Below are 13349 nucleotides of genomic sequence, written 5' to 3'. Positions count from 1 at the left end.
GGGTGTATTTTCTAGTTATATGTTCCTAATTAGAAATTTTCTTAATATATATGTTTACTTGTTTATTAGATAGAATATATGATAAATGCATATTTAGAGCATATTTATTAATTTGCAAAGGGCTTTTTGGCACTTAGAATTTATAGATGTAGTACCAACAGCTTGGTTTTTGGTAGTGGGTATGTCCATGATCAAGGATTGTGTCGATGATATTCAACCCAAGTACTGGTCAATTCAAATGTTATATTTGCCTCAAATGCATTAGATTTTTATTAGCGCAGCCACTAGAGCATTGGCTTGGCATTCATTTAGGTATCATTCTTCTGTGATTTTAAGTTCTCTAAATAGCTGATTAGAGAACTGAGCTAGAAGCAACAAAAACAAACAATCGTGCTTCCTTAATTGTTCATAGTGTCACGATTGAGGATTGACGATAATCATATGTACTGGTAAGCAATCTGATATGGTTGCATGATCTTTGAAGCTGAAGCTAGTTTGTTGTAGTGAACACCTTTCTTTCAGCAAAAGACTATTTAGTCAATCTAGTTATGCATGATACAAGTATCGAAGTATTTTAACTTTTTAAGTATTTTCATTTTTTTTTAGTGTGATAGAGTAATGAAACCTGTATCTCTCTTTATTGAATCAATGAACGGATTAGGTAAATGATTACAATCTCATGTTGATCGTATCGATTATCTCATGTCAATCATCTTCTAAAATGTTAGAGCTTGTAACAGAAGTTCTCATTTTTTTCTGTTTGTTGTATATTTTGGATCTTATAACAGATTTTCATGGATCAAAATCGTTAAAATGGCTCTTTCAATGATGAAAAGAGGATCTAACATTGTTGAAACTCTAGTGTGGAACAACAACTTCCCTTTTCCCAGTAAAGAACATTCCCAAATTGAGTGGTCATGTGTCAGTTGTGGAAACAAAGCTTGTAACAGCCATTGAGCTGTTCTGTTTTTTCCCTCTATATTTTCTAAGAGAGCTCTCGAGAACATTAATCTCACAAACTGTCAAAAACAACAAAACCAACACATCCACGAAAATTTGATCACATAATTTGATATGTTCCAAACCTAACGTCTATCCATGGATCTGCAACCTTTCTTTTTGATCACCATCTTCAAATACATATTCTAACCCGGTCCAAACTATCAGCACAAACTGAAATTGTACAATCACAATCACGTCATTACTCCATTTGGCCTTGTCTACATATTTTGAGTTTATCAAGATTTCATATTCGAACTAATATTATTGAGTTTGAACGATTCCTGAAAAATAATTAACAAAGGAACAATTCTAGATTCTTACAAAAATTTATTCAAATTCAATCGTAAGAAACAAACAGCGGCAAGAACACATTGGACAAGTAGTTCTCCTTCTTTATTATGCATTTGGCCCACTTCCTCACGACGATGAGGTCAAAAAAGTAGAAAACCAAAAAAGGGAGCCCAAACATTTCTTTCTTAATTTCTTTGGTTAAATGTTAAACTAAAACTCGCAAAGTTCACTCCCAAGTAACCGAGATCATCGAATTAGCTGAGGCCAGATTGATCAAAAGTCGTGTTAGCTCCATAATCTAAAGTCTTGGAAGCACCAGGAATCGCTTGTACCAGTTTAAACGCCTTTTTCTCGGATTCCTCCATCTGAGAATAACAGAAGGACCAGAGAAGCTGAACTGGTTCGCTCTTGAGAAATCTCCTTTGCTTTCTTCTCCCATCTGGAAACCGAACGCAGAGACTACACAAAAGCTTCGATCACAATCTCCTTTTGGCTCTTCTGTCAAATCTGAGAAGTCTAAACAATCCTACTCTCCTCCTCTTCTACTTCTGAAGAATCTTCAAATTCGGGCTCCCAAGATGGAGTCACGATGTGATCATAGTTGTTGTTTGATGACCAAGGCTCCATGTTTTCAAACTCTTCAACGCAAGAAGAAGCCACGGTTTGCTGGATGATGTTGCTTGAGGACCAAGTATTATCCTTTTGAAAGTCTTCACCTGAAGAACCCGCGACTTGATTGATGTGGTTGCTTGACGAACAAGTATCTTCCTTTTCAAACTCTTCAACCCAAGAAGGAGCAGGGGCTTGATCGTTTTTGTTGCTTGAAAAACCAATGTTTGCCTCCATAAACCGCGACAAATCTTCGACAAAACTCTGAGCTTCAATCTCGCCGCTCCACATTCGCATCTTCTGACCAGTGATGGGATCGATCACAAGCACCACTGGAGGAGCACATCCGATTCTGTAGAAGCCTGAGAATTTCTGACCTTCGATTGTATGATCATACACTTGCCATAACATGAATCCTGCTTCAACTGTTTCCGAAACAGCTTCGTTTGACCATAAATCTCGATTAAGCGTATGAGAAGCGAACTCTTTTCTCGATTGGAGATTCACTATCAACCATAGATTCTCTTCCGAGGAAGTTGATTTCGCTTCTTGAAACGAACCCTCGAAAAGCAGATTTGGAGGAGGACGTGAAGACAATCTAGAATCTAGTTCTTGTTCATCAGATGTTGTCGAATCGTCGGACTCGGAGGTATCATCAGAAGTACGTGCCCTAGCCGAGTCGTGATACATCGAAGGATCATAGTTGTTGTCGAAGAGAAAGAGATTGATGGCTTCTTCTATGTTCCAATTCGTTGTCTCTAGGAACCTTGTTGCGGTTTCGACGGTCTGACCGACAGCGATTTCTAAGAAAGACGAGATTAGTTTATCATATCGTTCGTCCATAGACAAAGCTGGATAGGGTTCTTTGTTGAGGAAGAGATTGATTTCTTTGTCAAGCTGCGACCTTGTTGTTATCACTCTCTGTTTGTTAGCCCTCGAAAATGTTGCTCCCATTGTTTCTGTTCTGAGAGAGATCAATGTGATATTCAGAGGAATTGAAGATTGATAGGAAGTCGTAAGAGTTTTTGTTAAGAATGATAGGGTTTGGTTCTTTTTATATAGATACTACTGATCCGCGTGTGATATATGCAGAAAAACTATACACAATATTATTGATGCTTACAAAATTGATAAATCGTGTGTAATTAGATTTTCGATAAGGATTTGCGTTTCATGAGGTTTTTCTTTAACCTATATTATTATTTGTGTGTGTTCTCATAACTATTCTATGTATACTTTTGTGGTGACACTAGATTTTGCATCCATGCTATGCATAAATATTTTTTTTGATAAAAATTATATGCAACAAATTATATTTATTAAAATATTTTTTTTTTTAATAATATATGAAAATTATTACAGTTTTAATCTTAGAACTAGGTGACTGTCCGCGCAAAGCGCAGACTTTATACATTTAAGGAGTTGTATAATATAATTTTATATCTGAGATTATGCATAATTTATGTACTTATATATACATTGAACGAAAGAATGTTTAGGCAAATTTAAAAGAAATTCTAAGATAACTCCTAAAAATTGAATGATATACAATTCATCATATATATTTGAAAATTTCTCGATATATATTAAACCTTAATAGAAGTTTAACATAAATAGAGATTCTTGATGGTGATGTTTTATTTATGACTGTATTGAATTTTTATAGGCTTTCTATTATTGATTTTCATAATTATTATATTATAACAAAACATGACATATATATTCAACTAAATTAGCGGTGGAAAACATGACCGTTATTTTTCAAAACATTGCAAAAACTACTATTGGTTGTCGTAGCGGTGGTTTTCACTTTAAAGTAGTACCCATTTGTTACTCGTAATCTAACTTCATTTATTTCTATTCATTGTTGAGAATAACTGCATCTATTTTTGAAAAAAATGTCTCCTTGCACGATGATTTCGGATTTAGGTATAGCATCTGATCGATTTTCTATCTGTGTTCAAATTATCAAGAGTGTCGAGGAAAGTCTAGGTGTTCACGGTATTCAGCGATCGTTTATATTCGCAGACGAACATGTAAGTATAACTTCAAAAATAACATAATGTCTGAATCTTAATATATTATCAATACCATCATTATTTTTTAACTGAAAATCTAGGGTGATCGAATATGTCCATCGATTCCGAATCGTTTAGTAGACCGTTATGAAGGCATGATGTGTGATAAAGATTGGTACTTCATTGGTAATTTTAAAATTACTTCACACACGGGAACTTCGAGGATTACAGTCAATGGTCTCCATATCTGTATCGATGAGGATACTCATGTTGAGAAGACATCGCCTAAATCAGATGACCAGTTGTATTCATTTGCTAATTTTAGAAGAGTCCTTGACGAATCTCTGATGGAAAACATAGACGTTGGTATGTTTTCTTAGTATTTTATTATACTCAATTAGATTAATTAATACTATAATTAACTATATGAATATATTGCTTTATGCTAGTTGATTTGATCGGAGGTATTATCAAAGTTTGTCAATTGGAACGTCAAGACCAATTTTGGATCGGAAATCAGAGAATCAACTCAAGTGTTCTAAAATTTACAATTAGAGATTTCGAGTAAGAATCCATTGATACAAAGACGAATACATATATAAATCTTTACTATCATATTCTCGATATTAAGGAAAATGATATATTAATTCTGGTTTTTAGGGGTGTCGACATCAATTGCATAGCGTGGGGAAGAGATGCTGAACATTTTGAATCCTTATGGAAAAACACTCCTCGTCGCAAAATCGTTTTCTGTGTATTGAGATTTTGGGAGATGTGTCGATATGGAGGTTATTTCTCATTCTATCGACCAACTATATATCAATTTATATTTATATCAATTGTAGCTAATATAATTTTCCATATTGTACATATGAAATACGTGTTTGTTCTGGTCGAGAATTCTCTGAAATATTGTTCGATCCTCCAATTCCTGAAGTCGAAAATTCTCATTTTATGTAAGCATTGTTCACCGTTATCATCTTGTAAATTTCCTAAACAAAATTGTTGAATATTATACTCATTAGTTATCTTGTTCTTGCAGGCTTGACTGCACATATGATTTTAACAACATTGAAGATGGCTATTTTTTTTATCACTCACCTATTTTTCCTAGCCATTGAATCTATCAATTTCATTTGATGTTTTCCTTTCTTTTGTTTGACACTTCTGTTTGACTTTTTTTTCTCATTATTCTGAATTTTAAAACCCTTTAATTAGATGAAAGAATTATTATACGTAATAAAATTAGAAAATATTAAGATAACACATTAATAGTATGAGTGATATTGAAAACATTATGAATTACTAATCAATTTAGTAGATTAGGGCAATAAGATATCAGCTGCATCCAAATAATTCAACCTGTTCCAAATCCTGAATTGATCTTGTTCCAAATCCTGAAATATTGATTTTAAAGGTATATCAATCAACCTACTTATTTATTATCCTGAAATATTGTTGTTCCTTTAATTCAAATATAAATATTATCAATAAAACTACTTACTTGGATTTTAAAATGGATACTTGACTGATATCTGAAACAACGTCAAAACGGGATAAACCATGTTCTTCATGATCTTGGATAATCACGTTCTCTAAAAACGTACATAATTTGATTCGTTTTAGTTTATAAAACATTAATTATAAAACAAAACAAAATCGTAGCATCAGAACACATACCCCCATTAATTATGACGCACCAATCCGTTAAAACACAAATAGCAAAAAGTCCTTTAGACTTCACACACTTTTCATTTATCTCAGATGCTAACGCACCATGTGCAATACACTCAAGCATTACATCCCTATGTTTTGAAAAACAAATTTATTAAGAACTAATTAAATATATAAATTATAGGTAAATTGACTTACTCATCGTCTATGATACGAAACCGAATTGATGCCCTCGTCGTACCATCTGGATACATGATAGTAAAGTACCTAGCATCTTCGACCAATCCTATCAAATCTGAGTTTACAATTAAAGTAAATCAAAACAATGAATTAAAACAATTAATTTTCTTTTATATTTCGAAATTAAAATCAAACTCACCAATCAAATAATAATGCTCACTTGGGTATTCATAAATTGATAAGAAAGAGATAAAATTATGGAATGAATTGTTTGTTACCGGTAGAACCGGTAAAAGGATAGTATTTTTCGTTAAAGTAATAAGAGAATCATGTTTCGTAATATTTACGACAGTTCTCCAATTATAAGGATTCAAAAGAAATCCAGATGACATGATCCATTGTTCTTCTATACAATTCCGATCGAAATAGTCCATCATTTGGGTATTTGCCCGAATATGTATTCTAGAACCGTACATCAATATACAAACAAATCAAAATATCGTAATCAGAATAATAATAATACATATATATATATATATATATATAAATATCACGAAACATTATTAAAATACCTGTTCGTCGACAACGATCAAATTTAAGCTTCTCTTGCTACACGAACAATCCACCTTCCATTTTTTCAATATTTTTACCACAATTTTCCAATCAGATCTCCGTGAGCTCAGTGTTCGAACAAAATCATAATTTGCCATCACTCAATGTTAATCTTTCTTGAAGACCGTGAACAAATCAACAAAGTACACACACATATATATATTGCATAAATCAACATAAAAAGTATATTCGCAAAATGTAAATATTCCGAATATTACTCATTCAATATTTGTAAATATCTTCAAAAACAAATCACAATCCAAACTAAATGTAAATTTTACATTACGTCATAAATTAAATTCCAAAACTTGCTTAACTAATTTGTCTTAAGATTTAACCCCAAAAAGAAAAGGAATAAAATCAATTGAAATGAAAACTTCTAGGGGATAATTATCCTAAACCACTAATTTATGTACGTAATAAGGAGTCTATTTTGATATTTCTCATAGAATAATATAAATTGTTATTTTTGTAAGTATCAATATTTTCTTGGAAAATGTAATAATAAGTAGAAGACTATTATACTTTATGAGAAAAGTGAATAACTTTTACTTCATGGTCTGTAACTGATACAAAAATACTGAAGTGAGATTATCTATGATAGAATAAAGTTTTATTTAGAAAGCAAATTACAATATATATATATATTGTTTGTAGTTTTTGTAATTCAGATTATCTATTGTTTTTGTAATTCAGATTTTCTGTGTTATAATATATATCACGATAAAGTATTGTTTGTAGTTTTGATTGCATTAAATTATATAATGAGATATCAGTTAAAGTCAAAGACTCAAAGTCGTTGTGTAAACACTAAATAGTATTTCTCCCAAAAACATTGAAACTTGAGAAAATTGAATATATTTACAAACCCAAAGGTCTTCAAAACGTCTCTGCTTTTACCATTCTTTATTAGCAAACCAAACAAAAAAAATGGAGAACAAAGAACAAAAAAATACGATGAAAATGGACTTCTCGTAATCACAGCAGCACCATTGAGAATGCGTTTCGGTGAGGATGAACCTAAGTCACCACCTATGCCATCTGATTGGGAGATCGAACTAAATATGATTTGGGAAGAAATGGAATCGCAAAGCAAACCAATTGAAAAAGTCACACCGACTATCAAAGAAGTAAGTTATACTTTCATTCATATTTAATTAATAATATATTTTTGATTAGAGATCCATGATTTTTGAATGTATAACAATTGTTTTTGTTTGTAATATCTCTCTATAGACTGATAATGAGATATCAACTGATGAATCTCCAAAATCACACTGCAAAAAAGGGAAACATGAACTGTGGCTAGATCTCGAAATAGGTTTAAAATGCATAAATTGTGGATTCATTGAGAGAGAGATCAGACATATGGATACAGCGGAATGGGTAATCAGTTAAATTTTTCATTAAATTATAGAGAACTTTTAGGAAATTACTTGATATAACCGTTATTTTTATATTTTTCGTCTTGTAGTCAGAGAAGAAGGTGAAGAATGGGAAGAGGAAGAGAAAGTTGAGAATATAGTTGATGGTGAACTATATTTTCTTTGAAATTTTATTGCTACTATATTTTATTTTATGGTTAGCACTTAAAAAACTTTGAATGGCTATATTTATGTAATATTTTTGACTTCTCTCCTTTATGGTATTTGATGATATATTATTTGATGATATTATTATATGATTATTATGATATATATAAAATCAATAAATTCATTAAATAAAAAGTGAATCAGTAAATAAATAATTAATTATTTTTGTATCTAAATCTAATCCAACCTTAAAATATAACTCATAGATGATAAATTTTTCTTTTTGTTAAGCAAGAATCAAATAAATACTGATCGGGTTTTAAAACAACAATAGAACAGAGAAAAGCAATGCCACAAAAACAACAAAGCGACTAAATATTATCAAAGACATCCTTGTATACAACGTTTAATGTCTTCGTTTGAGGCTTTTTGTCTTTGTCCGTGATTAAGATTTTTAGTCCTGATTTGGATGTTACCCGCGAAACAGCAACATACAGTTGACCATGTGTAAAGACTGGTTTAGGCAGATACAATCCAACTTTAGCAAGTGTCTGACCCTGACTCTTGTTTATCGTCATCGCAAAAGCAAGGGTAATTGGAAACTATTTGCGCCTCATTCTGAAAGGAAATTTAGTCTTTGTCGGAGATAAAAATATCATAGGAATAAGAACTTTCTCTCCTATTTTGTCACCAGTTATTATTATAGCCTCTCGGACATAATTGGCCATCTGAGTAATAAGTAACCTAGTTCCATTACACAAACCATTCCTAGGATCAATATTCCTCAGCAACATAACAGGAGTACCGACTCTTAAACGCAAACAATGGTTGGGTAAACCAGAAACTTTGACACTGTTTAGAAACTCTTCTGTATATATCATATTACCCGGATCGTTTTTGCTGTCTGAGCGAACACTCTGAGAGGGAATTTCAGATGCATCATCCGTATCAATTTCTCTATCAGAGGGATCAATACTATCACAACTTAGATAGGTTCGTTCCTCACCTGTTATATGCAAAACGATAATCAGCATTACAAATAAAAAATATCTAAAACATTAATAAAGACGAAAATAATAAAACATTTCAAAAATTAACTATTTAAATATACCTTTTAATTGTGATAACATGTAATCATTTATAAGTCCAACATCATCATTCCTTGGACTCAAAATAGCCCTATCCTGAAAGAACTTAGATCTTTTTGTGAAAATCCTGTCCATAAACTTCATCAACAATAGCTTTAATCGGATTCTCACAATCATTAATCAATAGTTCACTCGGAATATCGTTTTCGCTTTCCCCGCTATCACTCGGATTTATTTTTCCTTCTCCGATATCAAGAATCCACCTTGTAAAAGATGCTAGCTCACACATCTCACGACTGTTGTCTCCAGGGATTACTCGCATGTTACGTGTAAGCCTCAACACTTTACATCCAAACCAAAGGGGAGATGAATTTAAAGTAGCCATAAGAATCTCTGTTTTGCCTGCGTTTGGAATAACAGGCAAAATTTGCCTGAAATCTCCACCAAAAACGATAACTTTACCACCAAAAGGCTTGTCACATTTTAATATATCTCTCAAGGTTCTATCCAATGTCTCGTAACAATCCCTACTCATCATTAATGCTTCATCCCATATTATCAGTTTAGATGCATCGATCAGTTCTGCAAGGTTTGATTGAGATTTGATTGCACACGTCGTAAAACGATTAACAACAATTGGAATTGCAAATCTCGAATGGGCCGTTCGACCTCCTTGCAATAACAAAGCAGCAATTCCACTTGGTGCAACATTCAGAACAATATCACCTTTTGAACGTAACGCGGTTCCTAATAAGCTCCACAGATATGTTTTTCCGGTACCACCAGAACCATAAACAAAAAACCTTCCGCCAGAGCCTGAATAAACAGCTTCTAGAATCTCATCATAGATAAGTCGTTGTTCATCAGTTATCGTGGCAAACAACTCATCATGTCTAACTGGCAAATAATCTTGATCATAACTTCTTTCATCACGAATAAGAGGATTACCGCGTATACTCATATCCAAATCATCTGAATACGGCATACATGAAAAATCTGTAAGAGAACTTCCAACAGTACGCAGAAGCATCTCTATCTCAGCTAAGCAAAGGTTTTTAACCTGGTCAGTAGACAGCCTAAGATCTGCAAATCAGTAACCCAAACATAAATATGAATATATAGTATATCACGTGAAATAGTTAAACAAATAATTATTTTAGTATTGATTAAAAAACTGACCTGGTTTTTTTTTAAATTTTTCTTTGAGTATATAACACGTGTTCGGATAAAATATCCCAAGTAGCATCCCAAACTCTCGAAGGCATTGAAAGACTTCTTGTAGTCAGCATAACTACAAACAACCTGCGCATAGTTATTGCACTAACCCATAAACTTGCATCTTTTATAGCCGCAATGTATTCTTTGTCGTCATCGAGTAACCCAAGGACAAAGCAAACTTCTTTGAATGTATCATAATGATGCCCTTTAACCGTTCTTATATCTTCGAAACACGTTGGACCTATAACTATATTGAGCAAGAGCCTCAAATAATAAGCCTCTCCTACAGACATAGGAACATAGGTGATCCTACCAATAGCTTTTCCTTTCTTCCTTGGTTTCCATTTCCTTAACTTTGTATCAAAAACAAATTTACGTGGAAACTCTACGTAAGTTAAAGACCTACCTTCTTCATACTCTTTATTACATTCCATCCAAGCCATGAATTTGGACATACCAACGGTAACACGTTCAACCACTTCTTCAGCATGATCATCTTCATTGTATATCATTAATTGCTGATTCGGCAGATGAAACGGGAGTTTTGTCATAGAAACTGTACGACTATGTGTATCATAACCCTCGATCCTCCATATAGACTCGCCAGGTGATATATACCTAAACATAACATACAGTAAATATCAATGATGGTATTGAAGACTTCATTGATAAGATAAATAATGAAAATTGCAAGAAACATACCTACATTTGAAATGCTTCTTAACTTCATCATCTTCGTCATCTTTGCCTACTACTGCGCGAACATAATTAGCTCCTTTATGAATATATTTAAAAAGATACTTGACAGATCGCGATTGTATACACCATTCCACATTAATATGAGCTCGATATCGAATAGAAAGTTTTCTGTTATACGGAACCACATAACCATTGTCACAATTGAATCCTTTCCTCGTTACAAATCTCTTGTCTTTACGTCTCCTGTATATCGGGTATCCAACATCATCAACTTTAGTAACAGGACTAAATGCCTTTGGAAAAAATTTGGTACATCTACCATCAGCCATACAAACACTATCCCTATCCAAAGCACCACATGGTCCGTGCATCATCACATCACCAATAATTTCGTATAGATGAGGATCAGTTTCCTTATCAGGAATCTCGGCACATATAATCTTGTCGATATCATCACCAGTTGGTAGTTTGTGTTCGGGCCTCAAAAAAAGAATGATATGAGCATGAGGAAGTCCTCTCTTCTGGAACTCTATTGTATATATTGCTATCATAAAACACGTAAAAACATAAAAAATAAATCAGTTATCAAAAATCATATGCAAATATCATCAATATAGATTTACATTTAAATAGAGCATACCAGCATTTACAACTCCCAAGACATTTTTTTTAGTTAGCTCGTACATGAGATCATCAAGTTTCATTTTGAATACTCGAGCGCATATGTCTGGTCTATCTTCTGCTTTCAAATTATGTCTTTGTAAATGCCTAGTAATTTCAGGCCATTTTGGATTACACGTGAACGTGATGAACAGATCTGGAAATCCAAAATGTTTGCACGTGGCCATAGCGTCCAGACAATGTTGAAGTATATATCTTGTACCACCAGTAAAAGAAGCAGGAATGAAAATTCTTCTACCTTTCTCAGAAAGATCAGAATTTCCTTTATCAGCGGCATCCTTTATATTATCGAAAGTATCGGATCAAAGTTTCTGTTGATTCATTGATATGAAGGGAAGTCTATTCGTCTCGATCATCGTGAACGCGTCAACCAAAAACTGTTGGTACAATCTTCCGGACATTACAATTGTTGGAGATTCTCCAAACCTCTCTTGAACCCTAAAAGCAAAGAACTCTCTCATAGTAATCTTCAAACGTTTCCTCCCTTTCTTATCTACATATCCAATATCTATACCGAGTCTAAATCCATCTTCACCATATGGAAACAACAATGGATATTGTAAAGGCAAATAAACAGGATGCAATTCACTGATTCTCTTCAATCTTCCAGACCTACTTTCAATAACTATATCTCGTGTTTCGATTCCAACATCGAAATCATTAGGTACCAACACAGCAACTTCTTTTGCAGTTGGCGAATTAGTAGTTCGTCCATCTGATGTTCTATCATATTCCAGTTTTAACCGTAAATCATTGGTATCCCCAAGACTTCCAAACTTATCTCGTACCGTCCTGAAAGCTTTGACGTGAAGATTTTGTCTATCCAACATTTTTTTAAGTGTTTGAACAACATATTCTCTTAATGCTGAAGTGGAACCAACCGTCCTTTATCACAAAAAACAAATGAATCAAAATAACAATTCGTTAGAACTTTTTATATCTTAAAAAACCAAAAAACAGCAGTAAAAAAACAAACATAATTTTTCTTACCCATATGCAGATATTCTGTTGGATGTTTCATTTGCTGGAAAACATATGGCCCTTTTCCATCGTTGATTGAGTTGTTAACTTTTCCTCCAAGCGAAGTAAAAGAAAACATCATGTTATATGCACGGATATGGTCACAAAAATGAGACCTTTCATCACCAACTTTGTATAAATACGATAATAGAGATTGTGGTGGAGCTCTAATCAAGGGAAGAACAACTTTGCCTTGCATGCAGCATGTTGAAAACTTGGGTTTAGCTCGTGTAGCCTTTTTTGCCAATCTTTCTCCATACCACATATAAGCTTTGCAAAACTCACATATATAAATAGGATCACCGTCATCATAATAACCTAAAAAAAAGATTTTATTATATAATAATAAAAAATTAAGAACTAAATTACAAAAACCAAAATAAAACGTTAATTAATAAATCTTAAATAATATCATTAACATCTAATCCCGGTTTTACAATTGAGACTATGTCGGTCCGAACAACTGGTTCATCTGCGGTAGCAACACCATTATTGGTTGCCCTTTTTCTTTTGCTCGACGTAGAACTTTTTTTTATTAACAGGAGAAACATCGGTATTCTCTCCTTGTGGCACGACAATATCGGCCAATTGCTCTTCTGACTCGCTATCTTCATCGTTTTCTCTTTCAGAATCAGAATCAGTAGCTATAAAGCAAGCAAACTCGGCACTATTGTAAGAATCAAGCAAGGAATCTACACAGAAGATCATAGATAATAAAAGTTTAA

The 13349-nt window shown here is 33.1% G+C and overlaps 2 protein-coding genes across 2 annotated transcripts; both read right to left on the bottom strand.

Moving 5' to 3' along the window:
* Positions 1-1519: 1519 nt before the first annotated feature.
* Positions 1520-2745, bottom strand: LOC18029483 (plant UBX domain-containing protein 16). Its single transcript, XM_024149938.1, is given in 4 exon segments — positions 1520-1552; positions 1554-1762; positions 1765-1819; positions 1822-2745. Coding segments are annotated over 4 exon segments (1221 nt in total).
* Positions 2746-9112: 6367 nt separating this feature from the next.
* On the bottom strand, positions 9113-11771 carry LOC112082028. Its single transcript, XM_024149114.1, has 4 exons — positions 11564-11771; positions 10927-11467; positions 10340-10842; positions 9113-10089 (listed from the first exon to the last, which is right to left on the bottom strand). Exons 1-4 carry the CDS (start codon positions 11769-11771, stop codon positions 9113-9115), a joined length of 2229 nt encoding a protein of 742 aa, XP_024004882.1.
* Positions 11772-13349: the final 1578 nt, after the last annotated feature.

Source organism: Eutrema salsugineum, unplaced genomic scaffold (assembly GCF_000478725.1).
Source record: "Eutrema salsugineum unplaced genomic scaffold, Eutsalg1_0 scaffold_1, whole genome shotgun sequence".
NCBI classification, from domain to species: domain Eukaryota; kingdom Viridiplantae; phylum Streptophyta; class Magnoliopsida; order Brassicales; family Brassicaceae; genus Eutrema; species Eutrema salsugineum.
Note: the sequence above shows the minus strand (reverse complement) of the source record. Positions and strands in the feature narration are given on the sequence as shown.